The following is a 27,983-nucleotide window of genomic DNA, read 5'->3' as shown; positions in this document are numbered from 1 at the left end:
TTAAAAACAATTTATGAACACAGTTGTGAACTTTTTTTTTTCAGAATTTCAAAATCTACATTATGCAGGGTAAGTTCTCTCAAAATGAGTATAATCAGAACACAACAAAAATACATAATTTTAAAAGTCCTAAATCTCTCATGTCTTATTTTTGCTTAAAAAAATAAATACAATTTTAAACTTCTAAAATACACCTATCATCCAAGAAAATATTTTTTTAGAATTAAAATACAAAACTCATAAAAAAGTGTAATAGGTACCAGCATAATTATTGGAGGTGCCAAACAATACAAATTATCCCTCCCTGGACACAATGAAAGAGCTTGCTCAATAGTGGGGGTGCTCAGCACCCACAGCTCCTATTGACATCTTTAGCTCAATTTCCTTATCTGACATATATCCGAGGAGATTTGTAACATGTTTAGAGATGCTTTTTGATGTAATCTCCCAAAGTGAAATAATATAAACGTAAACAGAAAGCTTACTGTTTGAATAAATAAAATTTATATTAAAATAAAAAAAAAAAAAAACAGCTGGCCTACTGTGCACACATTTCCAACTTGTGCTAATTTAATGCCTTTGTGTGTGTGTTTTGCTGAAGAAACACTCCAGGTGATGTAAGTCTTATTTACTAAGGACCTGAAGCACAAAGCATTTAACAATCCGCAAACAGTGTGAACAGAAGAGTCAAAACTTCTCACAGAAATGTCTGTAAGAGACAATGCGTTCACACCCTATCAAGAGTTATCCGACTTTCCACACATCTGTCATAAAGGGACTCTCCTTTTCCCCCAGTGTGTGTGGCCCAGGACTCTTCCTTCCACACAGTCTGTAATGAGTTGTCTCAATTCTTACTCAAACATCTCCGATCGTTCTTCCTGTTGAAAATGAGACCAGAGCTATTACTACAAGAGGATATGACACACAAGAACCAGAAGCATTAGGAAAAACCAAGTAGGCTATGTGAGCCTGCTCCTGCACAATAAATAGGAAAAGAGAAAATCAGTGCCTGATGTAGCTGAACCACAAAAGCTGTTCCTGTAGGAATCCCTGACATTTTGGGTGGAAAATGAGGCTACAAGGAGATCCTCACAGTTCATAAGACACAAAACCAGCTACTCTGAAGGCACAACTGATCTGTGGACAAATGCACTTGTTTTGGATGAGTAGGATATAAGACGTGAGAAGTAATCTAGGCCCAATGCCTGCATGATCCCTGCACATACAGCATTCCAGTTTTAAACGCAGTTCTCACCTTGACAGTTCTCTGCAGCTGTGACAGCGCCTCCTGGTACTGTGGCAGCAGATACTTTAGGTTCTCACTCTTTACCAGCTGTTTTTGGAGTCCTGGGGTGCCAGCATCCTTCATCATTTGCAGGAACCTCTGCTCCTGCCCAGAACAGGCAGATAAGAAAATGGTATTTAAGACTTCTCCAATACTCACAGGGTAATTACAGCACTTCCATTTCCCAATTCCTTCACCCTGCTTCAAAACAGTTTTAGTTACGCCCATTCCCTATTGATAAGCAGGCGGGCACTCTGGGCTCACCCTAAAAATCTACAGTTTTAAGAGGGGCAAGAGAGGACCAAGAGATGCTTTACCTGTACTTTCAGGAGCATGGTGAAGGCTAAGCCTGCTCTCCCAGCCCGTGCTGTGCGTCCAACTCTGCAGGAAGCAAAAAAAAAAAAAAAAATCATCTACTGTCATTTCCATTCCTTCCACATCACCTGTCCAAGAGGCCAACCGAATTTTGGTTTTGGCTTCAACACCAAAACTGGCCTGAAATACATTTGGTCTTGTTTCGGTTTCAGCCAAAAATGCCTATGCATTTACAGATGGAACTAACACTACACTGAGCAGCCCCCACTGCCTCCCTCCTCCACGACCAAAAACACCTCCTCCTAAATCTACTCCTTGGTGGTAGTCCCCCCATCCTGGGCCTACCAAGTTGTTGGTGGCTAGTGGGGACAGAAGCAATGCCCACTTGCGCCCAACCACGCCTGTTCCGGCCTCAAAATGGGTTGCAAAACTGCCGCTGGAGGTTGCACAGCCATTTTGAGATTGGAACCAGCAAGGGCAGGAATGACTGAGGATCCAGGAGGGAGCAGGCAGCAGTTCCATTTTCAGCTTCTGCCAAAACCAAGCAGCCTATTTCGGTTGCAGATTCGGTTTTGGTAGAAACCAAAGATCCTGGTTTCAGTTGGGCCCTACTGTCTAAGTCTATCCCACCCCCTGGGAGGCATTCTCAGTGTACAGGAGAGGCAAAAACATACCTAGAGACCCTGTTCCCTTCCTATGCTCGCATCATGGAGCATAGCCTGCCTTACAGAGGTGTTCTGTGCAATAACCCAAACATGGTTTATTGGTCTACTAAAGGAGTGACTGAAATGAAGCAGCATCACAGGGGGGGGGGGGGGGGGGGGGGTGGCGGGGAATAGGAGGCAGCAGAGAGGCAGGCAGGCAGGTGCAGAAGAGGGAGAGAGACATTTCATACTGAAGCTCTTACCTGTGGATATAGGTCCGGATATACTGCGGAGCATCATAGTTTACTACACATTTCACCCCTTTGACGTCAATCCCACGGGCTGTGGCATCTGTGCTAATCAAACTGAGGAAGATAAAATGAAGTAAAATTTCTTCTTAGCATCCAACATATATGTAAGAGGACCGATGAAAGACCACTAGAAATGTAAGTCACACTTTGTCATTTGCTGTTTCTCCATTTGTATTATACATCCTTTATATACATTTGTATTATGAAAAAATGTTCTCAACAAAAATTTATTAAAAAAAGAAATGCATCTGCTGATCTTATATCACGATTCAGGAACCCCTCTCTACCCATCCCCCCCATACACCAAGGCATCTAGAAACTTTTCGCTTCTCTCAGTACCCCCATAGCAATGTTCAGGGACCCCTCTCCCACCACTCAAACTCACAGCTGAATCTTTCCTTGCTCAAACTCTTTCAACGTCCTCCGCCTCTCACCAGGAGTCAAGCGGGAAGAGAACTCTGACACACGCACCCCACCAAATGCTTGTACAAGCACGAAGAGTCTACAAGAGAAAGGAATATGGATTACTACTATCATGACTCACATGGGCAGCAGCGCTGTATCCCTGTCATGGGGTCAAGTGGCCCACATACACCTGTACCATTATAATTCTTCATAAAGTTAGTGGATAAAGAGAGAATATTCTTACATGCAAAAATGAAAGGACTGCAGAAGTATAACCTAGTGGCAAGCACATGCCATGGGATAGCCAAGGGATAAACATACACACAGCAGTGGCTAAAACCCCAGCAGTGGTAGGACTGTAGCTGGTTAACAAGAGTACAGGTTATGGATCTTGGTTTCGTGGAAGGAGGCCTTAATGTTGGCTTTAGCGTTGCTCTTGTAAGAATCAAGGAAAGATAAGGCTTCTAATGTTCTACCATTACTTTTAGAGAATCTGGGCATGTTTGTGACAGATATGGGAGAGGACAAGGGAATGTGCAGGGCAGTGGAAGGAAGAGTTGAAAGTTCAGGTAAGAAACATGAGATGGATAGGGGGCTCTGGTGTGGGTTTCATCTGGAAGAATCACAAGTGGGCAGACTGGAAGGACCAATCTGGTCTTTCTGCCATTATTTACTGGCAATTGTTGGTGTGGACTCAGTGACATTAATTATAATGCTTGTAAGGCCAGTGATGATTGTGTGGTGATAGGTAGTAGGATAACAGTGCTATGGTATTTTCAGGCTGCGAGGGTGATGCCACACGACATGGACAGGCACTTACCTGTGCGATACCTCTCGAGAGTTGGTGAAACATAGCACACGGGGGAATTTCATGGCAAGCAGAAAGTAGAGAAGGATCAGCGGCTTGGAGTTGAGGTTACAGGGCACATAGTATTGCTACAGGGAAAAAACAGCAGCCATAAACTCCTTAGCTACTGTAGTACTGTATTTATTTATTTTGAACATTTGTATCCCACATATTCCCAACATAGCAGGCTCTATGCGGCTAACAACATGTTTACACAACATTGACAACTGGGCAAGTTTTGAATCTGTTCTGAGGGGATTCACCAAACTGTGCAGCAAAGTCTACAAAACAAAAAAGTATTTGAAGCAGAGGTAAATGGATGTGCAAATAAAAGCTGAAAGAGAGACTGCCCCATCCATGGAGCCCTTCCCTGCTCATAGATTAGTAGCAGAAATCTCATTCATGAACATCCAATAACCTGTCAAAGATGCTGAGACTCTGCTGCTTCAAGTACTCCCCATACTAACTTTAGTGACAATCTGAATCACTTCCTGAATTTTAAAACCACTAACAAAATGTAATGTGAGCAAAGCGCATATGTTACAGTGGATTATTTCAGAGCAATATCCATAGTAGGCCTGTTTCTCATTTAGCACAGAGCTCCAAGGTCATGGCTGTAATTACTACCAGAGAAGTCAAGCAGGGATAGTGTGCAAGGCAGAGACAAAATTAAAAGGAAGCAGTTTTATTGAAAGAACTGACACAGCCCGTTTTGGCAAATGCCTGAGTCAAGGGTCGGATGGGGTTAAAGCACAGTGTCTTCCTATGAAAATCTTCACTTCACAATCAACAGATGAAGATACTTTATCCACATTTCTTCCCTCCTCCACCTTGCTTCAGGAACATAACATCTTTTGCATTTCTATGCGCAGTCACTAGCTTTCTTCCCTCAAGTTCTACCAGACCAATCCAGAAGAGATGGGGTATGTCCCTCTACCAGCAGATGGAGGCAGAAAACAAAGGCTGGTGAGCTCCATCTTATATAGGGAACCATGCAGCCACCAAACAATTCAGTATTATCCAAAACAGTGCATATGTGGACAACTGAGAGATACACCACCTACCCAACTGGGAGAACTCAGAGAAAAGCCCCCCAAAATAAGGAACAACAAAAACTGCTTCCAAGGGTAGGAAGAATTCCAAGCAACCAGAATTCGACTAAACCTGTATCAGGGCAAGACTATGAACGTGCCTGATAGGACTCAAGAATAAAAATGAAGGAAGGCGATTTTCCTTCCTTATCATCCATTAGACCAGTCCAGAAGAGATAGGATGCAACAGAGCACTGCATTACACCAGGTGGTATCTACCACTCTAGAAGCCTCTCTAGCAAGGATATCTAACCTGTAGTGCTTAGAGAATAAATACAACAAAAAAAATCCTTGTTGCAGGCTTACAAATCTCCATAAGATACACTGAATGAGCTTCTGCCCAGGAGACAGGTGACACTTCCAGGTACTGAATCAGAGCCTGACATACATCCAGGATATGAAGAGTGGGAAAAAGTCTTCACCATAATCATCCTTGCAAAAATGAGGGTACAGATCACCCAATTCATATGGCTGGCTGTCTTTGGGAGGAGGGAGGGAACTGTCTGGACTGAAACCCCAGCTTTGGTAAAATGCAAGAATGTCTCCTGAAATCCTCCTGGTCAAATAAATGACCATCAGGAAAATGGCCTTGAAAGTCAGAGCCTTTGGAGTGGCTCAAAAGGCAGACCAGTCCCCCCCCCCCCCCAAAAAAAAAAAAAAACAAATGTACCAATGGGCCAGATTTAAGAAGGACAGATTGACCACATTGGCAGACTAAGATGTAGCCTTTTTCTTTGAAGGTTATACCAGATCAGGATATACAGACAGCAGAGACATCCTCCGGCTGCCCCTAAACATGCTAAAGCTGCTACCTGGACCTTCAGACAACTAATGGACAGACCTTTCCTGAAGCCTTCCTAAATAAAAGGCCAAGACCCTCTGCGCGTCAAGGCAAATACAAACTCATGAAAACTGCTAAACCATGTTTGAACTGCAAGTTTTTACTAGAAGTTTAGCAGTTTTCACAAGTTTGCATTTGTCTTGATGCGCAGAGCGACTGGCTAGTTGTTGTTTTTTTTAGAAAGTTTTGATTGTTTTGGTACACTTAGCAATTTGATTGTTCTTTTACTCCACCGACTTCAAAAAACATTTCAAGTGGATGGCTTTATAAAATTCAAGAGACTCCTGATGCAGGCCTTGTCAGCCAAAACACAGCTGTGTTGAGTCTCATTTGTTCTACAATAAACTATTTCACCATCTGAAGTATCGTCCACTTATTCCTGAGTCATCTTCGCTGTTCTGCTACATACTGTATACTCCTCCGGAGATTTGTTTCTTCTGTGTACATATCGGCTAATCTTGCTTTCTCTCCATGAAGATCATTACCAGCAGCGCTCCACCACTGCATAGCTCTGCATAGTAATACAGCTATGTACATCTGAAATGTTTTAGAATTCTTTTGTCTAATCTGTTTTTAATGTCTGCTGTCCTATTTAATAATGGAGTTCCTCTCCATTTCTCCCTTTTCATTTTTTAATCTGTAAACTGCTTTGGTGTTATTCATAAAGGTGGTATTGAAAGTATTAAATAAACCATAAACAATATGCTGGAGACAGAGAATACAGAGTGGTGAGCTCCTGCCCTATACAGGGCACCATGCAGCCTCCGTAAGTCTCTGTTCTCTGCTGCCTCCTGCTGAAAACGGACATAATCGATCTGTTCTGGACTGATCTGGTGGACAATAAGGAATGTTGTTGACAATGCGGTAGTTAATACTGGCCCTTACCGTCAGCCCCTCGGGAAGAGAATAGTTGCTCTCAGTGTTCTCACCAGTCTGTGTCTCCGCTGTGACTTTCTGTCTCTCCGAGTAGACAGATGTGATAAGGCAGGGCTTATACAGGCCTAGTTGCTGCAACTTCTCTGGATTGTGGGTGAGTGTGGCAGAGAAAAGCAGCTTCTGCAGTGGCAGGCGAGGAAGACAAGTACTGAAACAAACATCATCAAGCAAAGCTGTGAGATACAAATCCCTAATCTGGAAAAGGTGGAATGAGACTGCACTACACTAGAATAATATAGCAGGATATATCAAAGCTAAAAAGATGGGAGATGACTAATTGGTTATCTAGATTACAAAAGAGATATGAAAAGGGTGGGGATGTACTAGAGGAGTTCAGGGATGACTGTGCAGACTGCCTGCCCTCACCTGGCTGCAGTTACAGGCCCTGGTTCTGTCCGGGTAAAAAGCATGCAAGGATTAGCATCTCCAGCACGGAAAATGGATGAGGTCACATAGGTCAGCCAGTCTTGGTTCATGCTGTCAATCATTCGATCTGCCTCATCGATGACCTGAGCAAGCAGAAAAGGCCAGCCTCAGTTCTCAGTTTATGAGTCAACACTCTTCTAAGTAACACCACTCAGGGACCCAATGGTCTGGCATGAATACCACATCCTGGCAGAACATGTCTTAGGAATCCCACAATCAGTGTTTGGCTGAAGTGGTCAAATGGTTGGCGTTTAAGCTGAAACTTAACCCAAAAAACCTGAAATTTATAAGTGGGTATCTCTTCCTTCAGAGGGGGTGGGACAAGCTGAAGGAAGGCCCCTGGGATTGGCTGAAGCAGCTTGCTCTAACCAAAGTGTGCCAGCACTGCTTAAAAAAATTAAACATAGCAGAACAGAAGATGCAAGGAGGTACTTTACCCATGATGTCATTCTTTATTGTTGGTAGGCATTTTTATTTGATCTCACACTTAAACATGCCGGCTCATGCAGCATAGGGAAGTACACAGAGGAAGTATTGGTTTCATTGGTTAGAGTACTAATCTGTCCCAAAATTTAAATCACTGTGTTATTGGGAGAAGCTGATTATAGGGATTCCCTCTATTGGTGCAGAGACGTTTTCACCTGGTAAAATGCCACCCAAATATACATCATGTTATGAGAATCAGGTACTTAACAATCAGACTTACTATTTATAAGTACACAATTAAAAAAAAAAACATTAATTAGGTTGAAACCTAGGAGCCTTTAACATCTTTTTTTTCCTGTGCCTACATCAAAAGAAAAAGATAGCATATAGGAACTTGCTGCTTTTGTTTTGTGGATTGCAGTGGCGTATTATAAAAGTGCACTTGCCTTTTTTATTACTACTATTTCAAAGACAGATATCGAATAATGAGAGAAGGGCTTCTTTCATACAGAAGTTCTTTCCAGAGTCAGTCTATATGTGTCAACGTTGTTCAGTTCAGGTTCAGCACACTGTTAGCCGGCAAGTTCATACAAAGCTAATTGTGTTCAATGGAAAATAAATCTGTTGGCTCAGGCTGATTGCTATGTGAATATTCTATCACTGTTTCATCATTGCTACCAATAATGACATATTAAGGGCATTTGATTTAAACTTTGTTTTAATTTTCTTTATCCAATCCTTACATGCACATGGTTTTGCTTTTTAAACCCAAAGGTGAATCCTAAGGGTGGTTGAATAATTAGGCCTGAGAAAGGCAGGGACAAATCAAACTCTGGTATATATATAAAGTATCACATACCATGTAAAATGAGTTTATCTTGTTGGGCAGACTGGACGGACCGTTCAGGTCTTTATCTGCCATCATTTACTATGTTACTATGTATAAACTATGTTTCTGACTTTACTTGTTTTGGACTGCTTTGGGTCCTGCTGATCTGTACATCTGCTGACTGGAATTTTGGAAGACAGACATGAGAAAATAATAATTAACTTTTGGATGCATTATGTATATGTCATTTTTTGAATGCGCATCTGCCATAACTGGTTTTAGATGTGGCCCACAAGAAAAACCTCACTCACTGGCCTTCAATCTCCAGAACAGTGGTGGTAAATCTTCAGCTTTGAGACTCCTTTACCTTTGCTGGCAGGGATACCAGCCAAATGAAGGGACTGCTGCTGCTCCTTGTGCTTGTTCCTGGCTCTGAGCAGCATGTCAGGACTTCTTGCACAAGTATATATGAGAATTCCTGGCTTGCTGCTCAGAGTCAGAAACAAGCAGCAGGGAGTGGTGGTAGTCCATTTATTTGGCTGATGGGACTCGGCATCCCTGCCAGCAAAGGTATGCCTAGCATGCCTGCATGAGGGGAAGGAGAAGAGAGAGGAATGTGTTGCTCCCTTAGTCCACCTCGGGCCCCCCCAAATTGCAGGCTGGCTATGCCCGGAGAGAGAGCCTGTTGTTAAAACTTTCCCAGCACACCACTGATTCTGAGACTCTAGTTACCTCAAAATGCTTGGGTGCTAACAAGCAAACCAACCACAGAAGCGCAGCTCAACAAAAAACAGATGAAGTGAAACAAATCCAAACACCATAAAACCATCACTATTCAAGGTAAAACAGCAAATGAATATCCTAATAAAATAATCACAAAATGTATCCTAAAAACACAGCATGGCCAAGTTTCAGCAACATGAGTACATCAAGGATACATTGTGTAAATAGTTAAATGATTCATCACAGCTGTGTAATAAAGGCAAAAATACAAACACACAAACAACTGACAAGCAAAAGAATAACCTTAAAAATATAAATTTGTAAAATGAAAGTAAAAAACAAATAATGCAATAAGAATAGAACGAAGACTATGAAAACATACCAAATGACGATACAGGCCATAAAGCTACCTAAAGTCAGTACCTTTTTGGTTAGAGGGATCAGACAAAGCAATGTCCAGCCCTGCTCCCAAGCTCTCTAGCTACTGGTGCTATGTTGGACAAAATAGTGATTGGGATATAACCTATACCATTCTGCTGCTTACGTGTGATAGAACAGTCAGGTCCACAAATGTCCACCTTCGCTACTTTGCCTTGGAGAAAAAACAATGTACACAATAGTAACCAAATTAAAAAAACAACCCAGATAAACCTGGTTGGCGGAAAAGGCTCCCCATCACATGGCCATGCGGTAAGAGTTCTCTTACCGCATGGCCATGTGTACTGGGGGCTTTTTTACCCACTGCAGTAAAAACAGCTCCCGCCACCAGCGCAGGGCCCTTTTTCCCGCAGCTTGGTAAAAGAGCCCCTATATGTTGAATCTAATATCCTAGTTACAAGGGTCCTCTACTAGATACAATACTTGCAAACTTTTTCAACTAAGATTTCCAATGTATAAGAATTAAAAATCAATTAAACACCTCACATTGCCTATTCAATATCAATTAGCTAACTTTTGGAACCAGCTTCCATTGTTTTTGAGGTCTTATACTCATTATCTTCAATTCATAAAACATTTAAAAGCGCTTTTATTCTGCAAGGCGGGTTTATCCACTGCTTAGTATATATTACTAGTTTGTTTTAACTATTTGTAGCTCCTGGACAGACCGGCCCAGCTCTCGATTACTGTAATCCGTCCTTGAACTGCTTAGGTATAGACGGAATACAAGAACTGGTATAACATTATTATTATTATTGACATTTGTATCCCACATTATCCCGAACAAGCTCAGGTTCAATGTGGCTTACATTCAAGAAAAAACATTAAAAATATAATACAAATCAGATAATTAATTATAACATTTTAACATGTCCTGTCTGTCCTAACCCTTATCCCTTACCTGTCCTGTCTGTCTGTCCTAATTAGATTGTAAGCTCTGTCGAGCAGGGACTGTATCTCCATGTTCAAGTGTAAAGCGCTGCGTACGTCCAGTAGCACTATAGAAATGATTAGTAGTAGTAGTAACATATTAGGAATAATTCTGTGTTTGTCATGAAATCCGCTCTTAGGAAACCCATACCTGAAACCCTTAGGACTTCCACTAGCATAACATCCGATATCTTTTTTTTGTTTGTTTTTAATTGAAATTTATTTTCAAATGAAGTACAAAAGCACTCAAATATAAAATAGTCCACATCATAGAAGGAAGAACAGTGCAGATATCATCAGAAAACAAAGAAAAAACACAAGCAATAAAGAAAAATCTGAACATCATTCTCTTGAATTATCCCAAGGCAATCTTAAATACAAGTACCACCCTAAGTTGACTAAACTTCCCTATCTAACAAGAACCTATCTAGCTGATCTGGTTCAAAGAAGACAACTTGAGTATCAGGAAAAATAAATTAAGGGGCCTTTTACTAAATCGCGTAGGTGCCTACGCGCACCGAACGCATGCCGGTTACCGCTCGGCCCTTGTGGTAATTTTAATTTTGATGTGCATCTGAAAAATATTTTTATTTTTTGGTGCGTGTAACGGATGCGTGCCAAGTGGCATTTGACGCATGCAGGTCATTACCGCCCAGATTCTTTACCGCTAGGCGGTAAGGTATCAGACCCAAAATGGACATTTTGCCCCACATCCATTTCTGGCAGAAAAAAAAGAGAGGCCTTTTTTTTTTTTTTTACAGGTGTGCTAAAAAATGGATCGGTGTGCGCCCAAAACCCACGCCCACACTACCGCAAGCCATTTTTCAGTGCACCTTTATAAAAGAATCCCTAAATATTTTGAGGGAAACTTTAGAAAAAATGTGGCCCCTAGACTTAAACTGAAGAAACTGTTTTCACCTTGCTCGAGTTGCTCTAGAAACATCAGGAAATATCTGCAGTTTACCTCCACAAAAAAGGAAAACTTTTTTCCCTAAAATAAGCTTTTAGAACCATTACTTTTTCTATATCCAGGGCAAAAGAAACCAGCAGGGTAGAGCAAACATCTGATTTTCTTAAGTAAATAAAATACTGCTGATTGATGCTATTTAGCAGCTCTCATAACCGTGTCAAATAATCCCACTCATTTTAACCAACAGTATGATTGGCAAGAATTTTAATCTATGCACACAAAAATCCAACAAAGAACTTATTCAATAGTAAATGGAACTTAGAAACAATTGGTAAAAGTGACTGCAGTTATGTGACATCCTCCTGATACAGAACTAGCTGTCAAAACAGACATATTGGATTTTTGGGATGAGTTTTTGTATACATTTTGTGATTTTATTAAGATTACTAGTAAAAAAGGCCCGTTTCTGAGAGCAATGAAACGGGCGCTAGCAAGGTTTTCATGGAAGTGTGTATGTTTGACAGTGAGTGTGTGAGAGACAGAGTGAATTTGCGACTGTGTGTGTGTGTGTGAGAGAGTGAGACTGTCTATGTGAGAGTGTGTGTTTGAGACAGAGTGTGCCGCAGGGTTCCCCCCTGCGTGTGTTGGCATCCTTCCCGCTCCCCCCCAGTGTTTCCTTTTCCCATATCCTTCTCGTCCTCCTCCCCACTGCCAGCCTGCAGGATCGTGCCCCCCCCCCCCGGCCTGCAGGATCGTGGGCCCTGTGGCGGCGTTTTTGTGTACCGTAGTGTGTATGTTTGAGAGAGTGTGTGTGAGAGTGACTGTGTGAGAGAGAGTGAATGTGTGAGTGTGACAGAGTGAGAGTGTGTGGCGTGTTTGTGCGAGAATGTGAGTGTGTGTGAGAGAGGGAATCCCAGCTTCAGGGTGTTGGGCCCGACTCCCTTGGGCTTTCAGGATGGTGGTCCCTCCGTCTCGCGGCGTTTTTCCCCCTCCCCCTTCCTGCCCTCCCCCTTCCCCCTTCCCTCCTCGCAGATTGAGGTTCGAGTGCCCCCCTTCCAGTGCCTTTCAGGGTCGTGGCGCTCCCTCCGACTGAAGCTGTGTCCCTTCCGTGCACGTTCAGGCAGACAGGCAGGCAGGCTGGCTCCCTGCGTGTGTCTGACGTTCAGGCTGCCTGCCTGCGTGGCTCCATCCGTGTCTCCGAGTTTGTGCGGGGCGATGGGAGTGCTGTGAAGTTGGGAAATGGCTGGCGAGAGGCAAGGGGAGTGAGATCCCGTGTCGGCGATGCTTGCGTCTCCGCCTGCCTGTCTCCGACGTTGTGTGGGCGATGTTAGTCCTCCGGAGGTGGGAAATGTCCGCCGGGGGTCAGGGAAATGGCGTTTGGGCGATTGTGATAGCGCCGCCCTCGACGTCATGACGTTATGACGCGAGGGCAGGCCAGACACACAGGGCAAACCGGATATCTCTGGCACCTCAATTTCCGGCTTGAGGCTTCAGAACGTTGGAGGTGCCTTTTATTATATTAGATTGTTTGCATTTTACCTTGGCATTGTGGTACTAAGTGCTTGGCTTTTCTTCTTCTCTTCTGGTTTTTGTTAAGCTGCTCAGATTTTATAAAAATTAGACTTATCAGCTATTTTGCTGTCTGTGTTATCATGACGTTAGCTTTTAAGGATCATAATGGTGCAAGGTTCTTACCTACTTGAGCATTACACTGTTCAAATGAGGGAGGGGGATTATTCATTGCTACATTAACTTGGAAAAGGGTTTTCTTGCATATTGCCCCAGTCCTTGGAGTTCTATTTGGAAGGAGAATCATTTTTCTGATAATTAATTGGCTTTTAGGAAAACTATTGAATTGTGGGTGTTTTTTTTATTATTTTTTAGCAACAGGTCTTTTAGAGGACTCTATGCTTATTTATTGAAATTTTTTTCTGTTTGCATTTCCATTGCACCCTCTCTTATACAGTTTTACACATTCTGTATTATTATTGGTTTATTAACAGGTGTACTGGTGTACCTTGCTTCAAGCTTTCTAATGAAATGGCAAGAGTTGCATACCTGGAGAAAAGGAATAAGGGAAAGCTGTCAAATTAACTGCAGTACTCCAGCAGGTCACATAAAGGACTTCATAGCCTAAAGCATGTTCTGCTTCTGAAGTCCTCAAGAACTGATTCATATTCCACCTCAGCACAATTCTGCTTAGGAATTCTACAGACTGCTACCAGACAGTACACCCCAATACAGCTCTGCAATGCAAAGAGGGCCACACACTCTAGTCTGGATATCCCAACCCCAGTACAACACTACTCAGGAAGACTGGAGAGCGGAACTGCAGCCCGTACATCACTTACCAAGAAACGAAGATGCTTTAAGCTAAAACCAGGTGTCTGTTCAATATGATCTACCAGACGGCCAGGTGTGGCTACAACAATATCTGCTTGGCTGCGATAACCTGCAATTCTGGAAAGATGGAGAAAGAAAGACTTTATCAAGACAAAGAAACCTGAGAAGAAGAGGCAGTGTGTACTGGGGCTCAGCACTCACTCAAGAGAGGAGGTAGTGCAGAAGCAGTCCCAGCCTCTCCTAGTAGAAAAGGTTACGAAGCAGGTGTTTGTGTGTGTGTGTGTGGGGGGGGGGGGGGGGGGGGGGGGCGGGGTTACACTCTTAAGCCCTAGCAAAATGTATGGCAGATGAAATCTATTGCTTTGCTGCTGGACCCACAACAGTTTGAAAACAGCACCAAAAATTGCTTCTTTTGAAGTTATATGCTTTAAGTAACATACTTTTTTTTTTATTATTCTTTTGAAATTTTTTATGTAGTTTGTACACTTTAATAATGGAAAGGTTTTTTTCAGCTGATGATAAAACATTAGAGACTGTTTCTGAGCAATAAGTAAACCTCTATACAGCTCTATGAGGCTTTTTCCTTCCTTTTCATGAATAAGCATGTGTTGGTATGAACCACATTAAAAGAGTGACAAACTTTGAGTGAAGATTTATTTATTTACTAGTAAAAAAGGCCCGTTTCTGACACTAATGAAACGGGCGCTAGCAAGGTTTTCCTCGGAGTGTGTATGTTTGAGAGAGTGTATGTGAGAGTGACTGTGTGTGAGAGAGAGTGAATGTGCGAGTGTGTGTGTGTGAGAGTGAGTCTGGGTGCGAGTGTGTCTGTTAGAGAGAGAGAGTGTGTATGTGAGAGTGAGTCTGGGTGCGAGTGTGTGTGTGTGAGAGTGAGTCTGGGTGCGAGTGTGTCTGTTAGAGAGAGAGAGTGTGTATGTGAGAGTGAGTCTGGGTGCGAGTGTGTCTGTTAGAGAGAGAGAGTGTGTATGTGAGAATGAGTGTGTACAAGTGTGTATGTGAGACACAGTGTGAAAGAGAGTGTGTTTCACACAGATACAGTGTGTGCGAGAGAGAGAGTGTGTGTGAGACACAGACTCTCTGTGAGACTGAGTGTATGAGACCAAGAAGAGTGTGTGAGTGACTGTGTGACACATAGAGAGTGAATGTGATACAGTGTGAGAAATAGAGTGTGAGAGACAGTGTGTGAGAGTGAGAGAGAGAAAGACATTGACTGTGAGAGAGAGATAGACTGTGTGTGAGAGAGAGAGTAAGCCACTTTATGCCTAACAATAGATGGGAAAATGTGGGATACAAATGTAATCCTATATAATAAAACGCACCTCCAACATTCTGAAGCTGACTGCATGGCTGAAGCATTCCTGCTCTCTGTATCCATCTCCTGAATTGACATCATGTACTTCCGGGTTCGTCACAAGCAGAAGTGACCAACCACACGAGGTGACAGGACAGAAATACCTCCCCCCCCACTCTCTGGTGTCAGGTCCCCCTCCCTCCCTCTCTCTGGTGTCAGGCCCCCCCTCCCTCCCTCTCTCTGGTGTCTGAGCGTTACTGTGCAGGACGCTGAGCTCTGGCTGTGCTTCAAGGAACTGACCAATCCTATTTAATAGAATGCACCGCCAACATTCTGAAGCCGAGAAACCTCGTGTGGTTGGTCACTTCTGCTTGTGACGAACCTGGAAGTACATGATGTCAATTCAGGAGATGGATACAGAGAGCAGGAATGCTTCAGCCATGCAGTCAGCTTCAGAATGTTGGAGGTGCGTTTTATTATATAGGATTACATTTGTATCCCACATTTTCCCATCTATTGTTAGGCTTAAAGTGGTTTACATAATTTCGGAGAAGTGGTTACAGGCTCTGGTGTGAACAAATACAGTATAGGAGTATAGTTAAAGAGATTTGGAATGGTTTATCCCCAGCAAGATTGTTTTTTGTTTTTGAAATTTAGAGATATACAATACATAACAGCAAAGACTAGCCACCAGAGGAATCCATTCACCCATACCATTCCCTGCATTCGCTCAGCTGCAATACTGTACCGATTTTTACATATTTCTTTTAATCTTTCACACCTCGGTAAAAAAAAAACATGAAAATTTGAAAACCTACGTTTTCTGTACAAGAGCTTCCTGCTCCTTGGCAAAAGATTTCTGTCCTGTCACCATGACAACACGAAGTCCTGTGCCATTCACATATGCACTGAATACCTTGCACACCTGTCAGAGAAATGGGGGAGAGAGGCAGGAGAAAGAAGACAGACAGATTGAATTGTTAGTCATATATATCCTCCAGTAGGTCACAAAACCGCACCACTGTCTGCAGCATGCTCCAGTTTTGGAAATCTCAGGAGCGCATGTTAATAAGAGAAGTTTCCTCATCTTGCAGTTAACATCCATAATTTGCTTGTCTGCAGGTAAGAGGGATACAGATGATGCATTACTCACGCCAAAGTACCAACATTGATATTGGTGACCCCTCTGATTTCTAGCCCTATACTGGCACATACGCTGGGAATGAAGGCTTCCTACCTCACAGTGTCTGTCAAGCAGGGTCACTTGGACTGTTTCCCTACAGTGTTCTATGGCTGAGAAATAATGGAATGAAAATCTGTATGTATTGTCAAATAACAAAGGAACAAAATTCCAAACTGCCCGCACAGCTGCAAAGTCCACAGATAATTTCTATGTGAAGATTATACAGCAATTTTCAAAGGTTTGATTACATTTTTTTTGTCTCCAAGTGATATACAACAAACTAAGGAGTATGTTTACTAAGGTGCATTAGCGTTTCTAACGCGCCCTTAAATTTAAGGCGCGTTAAATGCTAATGCACCTATACATTTCTATGGGCGTGTTAGGGTTTATCGCGCATAAACATTTACGTGCGTTAAAAACATTAACACGCCCATAGTGCACCTAAGTAAACATAGGTGCAAATGCGTAATGAGACAATTAACCTGAAAAGACAAACCAACCTGCAACAAAACCCATATATTACATATAAAACAAAATACATATACAAATGAAACAAATAGAACCCTCAAAAAGGCAGCACTGGACATTTTCCTAAAATTCAGATAAATCCTAGTAAGGCACAATTCCCAAAGCTGCTGCAAAAATTTTTTTTTAACATATTAAATAACTATTAAATATTGAGGCTCATTTTCAAAGCACAGAGACTTACAAAGTTACGTACAGGCATATTTTCAAAGTACTTAGGGCTTCTTTTACAAAGCTGCGCTAGCGAATCCTGCGCGGCAAATGAGGAGCCCATAGGAATTGAACGAGCTTCCTCTCATCTGCTGCACAGGAATCGCTAGCGCAGCTTTGTCAAAGAAGCGCTTAGACTTACAAAGTTACATGGAGGGACATTTTCAATACAACGTCTAAGTCGGACTTTGGATGTTTTGTGCTAAACCTCCCAAATCTGAATAAGAAATATGGCCATTTTTAAAATGTCCATCTTTTTTTCTCTGAAAATACCGTTTGTAACAAGTTTTTGTGCTCTGTGCACTTTTCAGGCCATTTTCTTTTAAAACCCCACAAAAAACAAATAAAAACTGTACAAGTGAAAAATGTAGAAAATCGAGCCACTGGAATGTAGGAGGGGCCAGCATTTTTAGTAGACTGGTCCCCCAGACATCCCAGGACAGCAACTGGGCACCCTAGAGGGCACTGCTGTGGACTCCATATAAATGCTCCCAGGTACACATCTCACCGTTGCTCCCTTATCTTGTCTGCTAAGCCCTCCAAACCTCTTCCTCCCCCAACTGTACACCACAATAGCCCTTATGGGTGAAGGGGACACTTATATGTGGGTTTCTAGTGAGTTCTGGAGGGTTCACAGTTTCCACCACAAGTGTAACAGGTAGAGGGAGGTATGGGCCTGGGTCCTCCTGTCTACAGTGGACTGGACTGACCACTACACTACTCCAGGAACCTGCATGCTGTTCTCTAATAGACCTGGCTATAACATCTGAGGCTGTCATAGAGGCTGGTAAGTACTATTTCTATTCACATTTTTGGGGGGTGAGAGTGGGGGTCATCCCTGATTCCTTCCAGTGGTCATCTGGTCTTTTAAGCCACATTTTTCTGTCTTATTTGTTCTAAAAACATGTTTAGACCAAAGCGTTTAGATTTTCGCCCTGGATGTTTTCGTTTTGTTCCATTAAGGCTAAGTGTTAGGCACACCCTAAGCCTGCCCTAATCCCGTCTTTGAAACACCCCCGACATGCCCCCTTGTGATTTGGATGCACTGAAGATGAATTGCATAGATAAACGTTTGCAAAACAGGTTTTGAAAATACCAATTTGGACGTTTTGAGAAGATATTCATCCAAATGCTGCTTTATGACACTTTTTGGATGTTTTTATTTTGAAAATGAGCCCCATAGTAACCTATGGAACTTTGTAAGTCTAAGTATTTTGAACAGAAGCTTAGCTGAAATTGGGTGGCAGGGGGAAGAGGGGTTGGTGGTTGAGAGGCTAGGATGGGGGAGGGCAGACTTTTATACGGGGTCTGTGCCGGAGCCGGTGATGGGAGGCGGGACTGGTGGTTGGGAGGCGGGAAATACTGCTGCACAGATTTATACGGTCTGTGCCCTGAAAAAGACAGGTACAAATCAAGGTAAGGTATACACATATGAGTTTATCGTGGGCAGACTAGATGGACCGTGCAGGTCTTTTTCTGCAGTCATCTACTATGTTACTATTATGTATCAACTATCAATAAGTACATAAGTATTGCCATACTGGGACAGACCAAAGGTCCATCAAGCCCAGTATCCTGTTTCCAACAGTGGCCAATCTAGATCCCAAAACAATAAAATACATTTTATGCTGCTTATCCTAGAAATAAGCAGTGGATTTTCTCCAATCATTTTAATAATGGTTTATGGACTTTTCTTTTAGGAAGCCAACCAAACTTTTTTTAAACCCTGCTAAGCTAACTACTTTTACTACATTCTCTGGCAACGAATGCCAGAGTTTAATTGTATGTTGAGTGAAGAAATATTTTCTCCATTTTGTTTTAAATTTACTTCTTTGTAGCTTCATTGCAGGCCGCCTAGTCCCAGTATTTTTGGAAAGAGTAAACAAGTGATTCACATCTACCCATTCCACTTCACTCAGTATTTTATAGACCTCTATCATATCTCCTCTCAGCTGTCTCCTCTCCAAGCTGAAGAGCCCTAGCTGCTTTGGACTTCCCTCATAGTTATCTCATCCCCTTTATCATTTTTGTACCACGGTGAAATGGAGACTACGAACTACTTAGATGTGTTTAAATCAAGAAATTTCCCCTGAAGCAGCTATATTTTAGCGAAACAGGGTTCCCCTGTCGGGACTTTATGGGTCTTTGGAGATTAACACAAGTAGAGTTGGATACTACAAAAGTCTGTGGAACAATCGTCATCCAAGATAAGTAACGATTTCAAGTTACTTTTAATTCAATGTAGTGTCTCTATCATAGGTACTTGTAAGGGCACAGTGACAGAGTTATTGTGAATTTGATATGGTGGAGTTTTTTTTGAAGACTTATGAATAAAGTGGTGCCCTCATTACACAAAAGGCGTGTCCTTTAAAAACGAGGTGTTGCCGATATCTCTGAGGTCTTTTTTTCTCCATTTTTTTTCATCATTGCCTGCCACAGTTGCCCACAAACACGTTGTTTACATGGTAGAATTGTTGGAGAGTTTCTGATAATGTCAAACATATAAATGGCAAGTGACCGACTCACCTACTACTACTACTACTACTATTTAGCATTTTTATAGCGCTACAAGGCGTACGCAGCGTTGCACAAACATAGAAGAAAGACAGTCCCTGCTCAAAGAGCTTACAATCTAATAGACAAAAATAAAGTAAGCAAATCAAATCAATTAATGTGTACAGGAAGGAGGAGAGGAGGGTAGGTGGAGGCGAGTGGTTACAAGTGGTTACGAGTCAAAAGCAATGTTAAAGAGGTGGGCATTCAGTCTAGATTTAAAGGTGGCCAAGGATGGGGCAAGTCGTAGGGGCTCAGGAAGTTTATTCCAGGCGTAGGGTGCAGCGAGACAGAAGGCGCAAAGTCTGGAGTTGGCAGTAGTGGAGAAGGGAACAGATAAGAAGGATTTATCCATGGAACGGAGTGCACGGGAAGGGGTGTAGGGAAAGACGAGTGTGGAGAGATACTGGGGAGCAGCAGAGTGAGTACATTTATAGGTTAGTAGAAGAAGTTTGAACAGGATGCGAAAACGGATAGGGAGCCAGTGAAGCGACTTGAGGAGAGGGGTAGTATGAGTAAAGCGACCCTGGCGGAAGACAAGACGGGCAGCAGAGTTTTGAACCGATTGGAGAGGGGAGAGGTGACTAAGTGGGAGGCCAGCAAGAAGCAGATTGCAGTAGTCTAAACGAGAGGTGACAAGGGTGTGGATGAGGGAGACGGAGGTGAGAGGCGCTGTCAGGTCAGTGCAGGGGGCCCGGCACGGAAGGGGGAGGGAGCGGCGGCGAGGAGGGTAGCTGGACATGGGGGGAGAGGGCATGGTTGCTGGACATGGGGTGAGAGCAGGGCAGAGAGGAGGGTTGCTGGACATGGGGGGAGGGCAGGGTTGGTGGACGGGGAGGGGGGGGAGGCCAAAGGAAAGAGGAGGGTTGCTGGATATGGGGGGGAGGATCGGTGGATGGGGTGAGGCCAGGGGAGAGAGGAGGGCTGCTGGACATGGGGAGAGGGCAGGGGAGAGAGGATGGTTGCTGGATAGGGGGGGAGGGCAGGGGAGAGAGGAGGTTTGCTGCACATGGATGGATGGAGGTGAGAATTATTACATTTTGCAAAACACAAATCTCGCACGTTTTAACAGGCTTAACGGCTAGTATTCTACTTATTCCGCAAATTTATAGTGGTAATTCAAATCACCCATTATTGTTGTATCCCCCAGTCTGTTAGCCTCCCTAATTTCTGGTAACATTTCTACATCCATCTGTTCATCCTGACCCATAATGTTTGTGACCCACTGTCAGGACACCAAATATTTTGCTGTTGTTCCTGAAAGGATTAAACTGAGATTTTAGTAACCATTTTTATGGCTAATACTTTTGTTTTTCCTGTCTGTTTTTAGAAATCATAACTTTTATATCTTTGTATTTTGCATAGTACAAAAGAATATATTTCTTTAGTGCAACACTGTATACAGAATCTGAAACTGTAGGATTGTGAGAAATCGGCTCTCCTACTCAGCTTACCTGCTGGGCCAATTCTTTGGTAGGTAGCACTACCAGGGCTCGCACTTGACATACAACTCGTTCCAGCAGGGCCTGAAAACAAATACCTGCATGAAAATTCTGCTAGAAAGTGCTCAGACCACCATCACTGGATTTTCAGCCCTTCCCCTCCCCCCCCCCCCCCCCAAAAGTGTCACACTTACATAAAAGCTCCTTTGCTAGTCCCTTTTTTGGTCTTGCTACTATTTTCTTGTTCAAAATGTTTCACCTTTCATATTTTTACTTTCTACATATTCTAAAAAGTGTACACATCATATTTAATAATCCTTGTATGCAGTATAGATAACTGATATGTGGACACAACTAGCAGTGCTACAAAAATAATGTCGTGTTCATGCTTTCTACATATCAGTGAAATACCAGTACAGGACTCTTGATGTATTAATACAGTACAGATAATTAAAAAATATTTGCCTTCAAATGTATCAAATGGGGTTCAGATGAAGATCTGATCTTCAGATGTCCATGTTGCTTTCATAGATTATATGCACCAGTGTGACACCTATATGGGATTTGGATTACTTAGCAGAGCAGCCCCTTGAGACCTCAAACTTTGCTCTCTCTTTGTAAATTAAATAAGAACAGAATAGGTATCCCATTCCTTCATCTAGCAGTTAAAATAAGAAAGATTTTAAGGACCAAATGTGCTTTATAATAAAGACCTGATTCTTATCACAGCCTGTCATATGTGTAACTGCTAGGATCATTCTTGGCCTTCCACATTATAACACATTATTCCACATGGCCTTCCACATTATAACATCCCTTAAAGCTCCATGCTGTACTGTGACCAAAGCTGTATCCTCTCCAATATCCCACCCACTGCTAGTTTTCTAAAACAGTCACAATTCCATCCTCTTCTTTCTGGCATGTCCTTAACAAATTATTGGATGCTGGTAGTGCATTGATCAATGTATATAAAGCAGCATCAACAATCCAGTGCTGAAAATAAGCAGATATTAGGATACCCACAGGTGCAGACAGTGGAGGTTATACATGTATACACTCAGCTGCACAAACTGGAAAACATTGCATTCTTGTGTCCTTTCACTCTCCATGTCCTCACCTGCACCACTGGAATCACAAATGCCAGTGTTTTACCACTGCCAGTGGGTGCTGAGACACAGATATCACTAGGCTGGTAGCCACCCCTTCCCACCAAAAATCCATGGCACACAGTCTCCAGGATAGTTGGAATTACCTCAGACTGCACTGAAAGAAAACGGGAAAAGAAGAAATAAATATAGGCTAGTGGAGAGAGGGGTTGTGCAGAATACTATCACAAAGCAAGCCAGAATGGTTCCATCATTTTCAGCACTCGGTTACTTCCTTTTAAGCCTTCGGTCTTCACTCCTAATCACAGAAGGTCACAAACAGGTCAGATTTTCAGGATAGCTACGAGAGGTATCTGCATGACTACTACTTCCACTGTGTGCAAATTTCTCATGAATATTCATTACCTCTATATACCAGTAATTATCACAACTTTAACTTATTAATACTCGTTATTAAACTTCAAATATTTAAAAACATATTCTATATTGCACACATTACAGACCATCCTCAGTTGGAACACATTGAGCACTTGAATAGCACTAAAAAGTTTAAAAAAATGGTTTTGCTGAATTGTGTGTGATGATTGAAATTAATGGACACAGTAAGACCAGATGGTCTGTGACAGTCCTGTGAGAACTTAAGAGCACACTATATACACTTTTTGAAACGTTATAGTGATTTATGTAAAGTTACATTGAATTGTACACATAAGGGATTTGTTTTGTATAGATGTGATATGACTTTTCCCCTCAGATAACTTTGGATTGTTCCTCCTTTTCAATGGTGGTATAACTCAGCATGACTTTTCTTCTGTTCTTACTACAAATCAGTGACAAGATGAAAGGAGCCAACATTTCAAAATTATTGGGGGGTGCTAAGCCCAATGAAAATAACCCCTCCCTGGACACATACAAGGAATTTTCTCAAAATGGAGGTGCTCAAGTACCCACAGAGCTGGCTCCTATGACAAGATGTGAAGTAGAATTCATAAGGCAATATCTGTCATATTCCTAGGAATATGTTGCTATGACCCTGGATATAAATGGAAAATACTTTTATAAGTCTCTACTGAACTAACCTGAATTTAAACTGGTGACTAAGAGAAGAAACTCCAATTATTTTTTTGAGTCAGTCAGCCATCCCTGGATAAGTATCTTTTGTTAAAAACATTGATAGGGAAGCAGATGCATGAGAGAGAGAGTTTTGCAGTTTTGTTTCCATTGAGTTGTGAGAATTTTCAAAGATTAAAATGAAATCATACAGGATTAAACTAAGAAGCTCTGGCAAGAATGAAGAAATGTAAGTACCTGGGAAAAAAGAATGTATATTGTTTTCCTGCAGTTTCTTAAGCAGACGAGGATGAATTCCTGGAACATTCTGAATGGGAACCAGGTTTTGCTTGATGCCTTTATGAACTAGTTTGGGCTGTGCCAGCCACTGAGGCAAAACACGCTGAACCTGAAGACAAAGAATGGGGAATGAAATTAGTAGTAGAAACTTTAGTGGCCGTTCATGCATTAATTTGGACTGTTACTGTATGAACGCCAGACAGGATGAAATCCTGTTCCTTCTGCAGTCCTCGATTATTATCCTTGGTCATCCAAGTTATACAAAAAACCATTGACAGCTATCCTGACCAAGTAACTTAGCTAGATGAAACTACTGCTCTCTTACCTTCTGAACAGCTTTTTTTTCAAATCCTCCAAGAATGATGGAATTGGCTTCGAGGGAAATCTTCTCCTCATCAGCTACAGCCATCGCCTGTTCCTCGACTCCATCATTTGCTTGCATTTGTCCATCAGCTTCTGCCTTTCCCTCTGACACAAAGTGCTGCCGGCTCCTCTTTTCAGTGGGAGAGTCCTGGATGTGCTCCAGCACGGCCTCTTTGGCTCGTTTTTTTCTGGAGCTCTTTTTTATCCTTCTGGCAGCCTGTGGACTCTCGCTCCGGGGCTCGGTTTCAGTCTTTCCCACATCCTTTTCCAGAGATACCAAGTCATACACATTAGACATGTGACATACCCATTTGACTGCCCTCAATAAGAAGGTTTAATAGACAGGAGTGGAAGTGAACCTATCTAGGCCACTGTAAGCAAGGAAGCCAATTTGGTTAATCTCTGTTTCCACTCCCCTGAACAGCCGTCATTGCCAAACACTCAAAACAAAGCAAGCAAACCTATGAGCTGCTGCATCCACGACATGTTGTCGTCGTTTATTGTTGGTCCATCTGTAACAAGTCTAAAGCTGTTTCAGTTGGATAGGCAGTGCCTTAAAAGGTGAAGGAGAAAAGAAATAACAATTGAATATCACTAAAACAGCTTCAAAAATTATTGTAGCTGGTAGAAACAGCAATTATAAACTCTGTAGTTTGTGCTCATTTTTCTTCACTGTTCTTCTATACTATACAGAAGACCAGATTTCAATGAGGATGTTCTGTTTCCTGATGGGTTCATCTTAACTGTTGTTATAATCTGCCTTGGGAAGCCTGGTGTTATAAAGATGATGGAATATATTGAAATTAAATGGAATTGAAATTAAATGGAAGTGGAATTAAACTCTCCTTTCATTGGGGCACATGGAATCACATCGTCATCTGTTTTGCACAAGTTTACCTTTTAGATACACAAATGTATTATTCTGTTTTGAACATGTTTCAGGGGTAAGTGGTTTTATAAGTCAAAATAAAAATAAATATTTTGTTTCATGCAGATCTCTTTTGTTTAAACATAAATGGGCTATAAGCCCCTAATGCAGTCCATTGGTTTTCTTATATTTTGTTCTTGTGATGACTTATGCTGTGCCAAAACTGAAAACTCTTATCTCTATCTGATTGATAATAAAAGGAGCTCATGGTGAACATTATCCACCCTAAAAGGTTGTTTTGTGGCTGTACATGAGGAATTGTGATATTGAATAAATAAGTGTATGTTTGTGTACCTAGTCATGCATCCTAAGTTTATTTAGTCCTTTCAAAAAAATCCAGTTAATCATTTAACCTATTAGTGGAACATAAACACAGAGGCATGGTATGGTTGCATTTTCAATATGGTAATACTAGGGCCCAGCTAAGGAACGGGTTATTTTGAATTAGTCTTCACTGGTCTAAACTTGCTTTCCTTGTGCCATCACTATCCAGCAGGTAGGCAGTGTCTTAAAAGGTGGAGGATAAAGGATTTTTTTTTACACATTTACATCACACATTATCCCAAGCAAACTTGGGTCCGATGTGGCTTACATTTGAAAATAGAGTGATACAGAATAATAGAATTCAATTATATCATGGGAACAAATAGCTGGATATGTCTGAAACATTTAACAAAATTGAGATTAGCATATATACCCAACTGGGCATTTAAAAGTTTGTCCTTTAATGATACCACATGTTTAGACATCATAGCCATAAGTATAGACAGTTATTAAAAGATTATCACATGCACACACCACAACTTCTACAGAGCATAGCCAAAATTTAATTATTTCTTTATTTCCATCTTCCAAAATTCCAGGCAGCAAATATACAGACAAGCAGGACCCAAAGCACTCCAAAACAAGTAAAGTCAGAAACAACACAGTTTATACCTCATTTTTCAACCACCCTTAGGATTCACCTTTGGGTTTAAAAAGCAAACCATGTGTATGAAAGGTCTGGCTAAACAAATTAAATCAAAGTTTAAAGCAAATGCCCATATTTATTTATTAGGATTTATTTACCGCCTTTTTGAAGGAATAGACAATTAGAGCAGTAAAAATATTCAAATAACAATATAAAGTATGGCACATTATACTACTTATGTAATATGTGGTAGGAATAATGAAACCATGATGGAATATTCACATAGCAGGCATGAGCCAACAGATTTATTTTCCACTGAACATAATTAACTTTGTATGAACTTGGCCGTTAATAGTGTGCTGAACTGGACAATGTTGGCTTATTTAGATTGATTCTAGACTTCTGGATGAAGGTAGCTCTGCCCTCATTATTCAGTATCTGACTTTAAATAATAGTAATAAAAATAGCAAGTGCATTTATAATATACCTCTGCAATCCACAAAACAAAAGGAGCAAGTTCCCACATGCAATCTTTTTTCTTTTGATCTAGGCACAGGAAAAAAAAAAAATTTTAAATGCTCCTGAGGCAGCTTGGGCAAAGAAATCATATTAATTTGGTGTTTAAAGTTTGGTTCAGTCCTGTAAAGTGGAGGAATGCCATCTGGTTTTAATTTGCTCAGAAGTCTAGCTTTTGCTAGACTAGAGGTTAGAAAGGTCAGAGAGAAATGAAATTTTCTCTGTCCTGTTTTGAGTGATGGATTGTTCATAGGTATTATTTACCACATCTGGAGGCCATTCAATCTCGAGGGGATCAGCAAGCAAGGCATACTGTAGTTTTAAAAGGATTAGATTGAACGCTGGTTAGAAGAAGATAGGTTAGATATAGATATTCTAGATGAGTTAGAATTTGTCTTATAAGGAATTCTGATTTCTGCTTATTTTAGAATATGTTTTATTCTGTGTAATTAATAAGTTCTATTTCTATGTAGAATATCTTTTCAATTCAGTGTTACATCTTTGCCTGACTTTTCAAGGGAGCTTTGTCTACAGTTTAAAGAGGTCATCATCTGGTTTGAATTATCCACAGTCCTAGCGAGTTCTGTGTAGGAAGCTAATAGGTGAAAGAGGTCAGGGAAAGTCTTGATTAATTATAGCTAAGTATAGGACTGGTTTTCTGAAAGTAATAAATGTCTGTGTGCCATTAAACAAGACTGGCCCCTTAGCCCCTCAATGAACCTAAGTATGAAGTTAGCTGGAAACCTAAGAATTTAATAATAATAATAAAATGCAAGAGATAGGTGCCACATTGTCTAGTGTGAGAGGCCCCAGGTCATAGGTCAGTTTAGGAAATATCAAACCTATGTAACTGATATTTTGGAGTAAATGTATAGTAATAATTAGTTCAAGACAGGGTAATCAATCTATTCTTTGCCATCTGGTGAGAAAGGGGGGCTAGAGAGGTGTAGGACCCTATATAACTGAGAGCAGAAGCAGCTTACGTCAGAAGAAGAAGAGAAGGAGCTGAGACAGAAGCCACAAGACACAAAGAGCAGAAGAAGAGAGCTAGAGCTGATGTCCTACTTTGTTTGCTGGCAAAAAAAGAAGATTTCTCTCTCATTCTGGTGTGTGGTGTTTGACTCCTGAAGTACCACAGATTCTGCTAACAATAGTGGTAATTCCTGCAACACTCCCAGGTTTCAACCTAATTCATGTGGGGTATAAATTTCATAAATAAATAGATAGAAACTCTGAATCTCATAACATGATGTCTGTTAGTGTCCCTTTACCAGCGGGAAAAAAATCTCTGCACGAAAATAACACGTGCTTGGGTGTCCCTATGACACACTGAATACGATTTATACCAAATTACTAGTCTACCTATGAAATCTTATTCCGTTATACTTCCTCTGTGTACATCCGTATGCTGCACAAGCCGGCATATTTGAAAATATAAGTGAGATTAAATACAAATGCTACCAACAATAAACTGCGAGAACGTGGATGCTGCAGCCCATAGGTTTGCTTGCTTTGTTTTGAGAGTACGGCGATGACGGCAGCTAGGGGAAGGGGAAACTGAGACTAACCAAATTGGGTTCAACGTTTGGCGTCACTTGGTTGCCTGTCTATTAAACCTCCTTGGCCCTCACACACAAAGCGGCCCTCCCCCTCCGCTGGGCTATCTTTCCCTCGCTGTTCTGCTCCCCCCGCCACCCCCATATCCTCCCGTCCGCGAACCGCCACCTGTCCCTTAATTTCAATTCAATTCTGCTCCCCCCCCCCCCCCCCAATCCATCCTACCAAATTCATGCCTGCGGTCAGAGGCCACCTGGTCCGCCGATTTTCTTCTTTAACACGCCAACGCAACTTCAATTTTTCTCCCTTGTGGTTTTCCGCCCTGCAGCAA

General features: G+C 41.8%; 1 protein-coding gene across 1 annotated transcript; it reads right to left on the bottom strand.

Annotated features, from left to right (window-relative positions):
* On the bottom strand, positions 1-27,983 carry DDX51 (DEAD-box helicase 51). Its single transcript, XM_030218886.1, has 15 exons — positions 27,878-27,983; positions 23,704-24,003; positions 23,337-23,487; positions 22,040-22,185; positions 20,935-21,006; positions 15,828-15,934; positions 13,709-13,817; positions 7,042-7,184; positions 6,625-6,823; positions 3,781-3,896; positions 2,941-3,057; positions 2,508-2,609; positions 1,603-1,666; positions 1,256-1,390; positions 1-878 (listed from the first exon to the last, which is right to left on the bottom strand). The coding sequence occupies exons 1-15, from the start codon at positions 27,884-27,886 to the stop codon at positions 852-854; spliced, it is 1,797 nt and encodes a 598-aa protein (XP_030074746.1). The 5' UTR covers positions 27,887-27,983; the 3' UTR covers positions 1-851.

Source organism: Microcaecilia unicolor, chromosome 11 (assembly GCF_901765095.1).
Source record: "Microcaecilia unicolor chromosome 11, aMicUni1.1, whole genome shotgun sequence".
NCBI lineage: Eukaryota > Metazoa > Chordata > Amphibia > Gymnophiona > Siphonopidae > Microcaecilia > Microcaecilia unicolor.
Note: the sequence above shows the minus strand (reverse complement) of the source record. Positions and strands in the feature narration are given on the sequence as shown.

What these genes read in the sequence shown, in the direction of transcription:
- DDX51 (XM_030218886.1), bottom strand. An exon ending in TCTCGAGAGGTATCGCACAG is followed by an intron (nt 3,058 to 3,780) that starts GTAAGTGCCTGT and finishes TTTCTCTTGTAG; the next exon opens with ACTCTTCGTGCTTGTACAAG. An exon ending in AGCTGCAGAGAACTGTCAAG is followed by an intron (nt 879 to 1,255) that starts GTGAGAACTGCG and finishes CATTTTCAACAG; the next exon opens with GAAGAACGATCGGAGATGTT.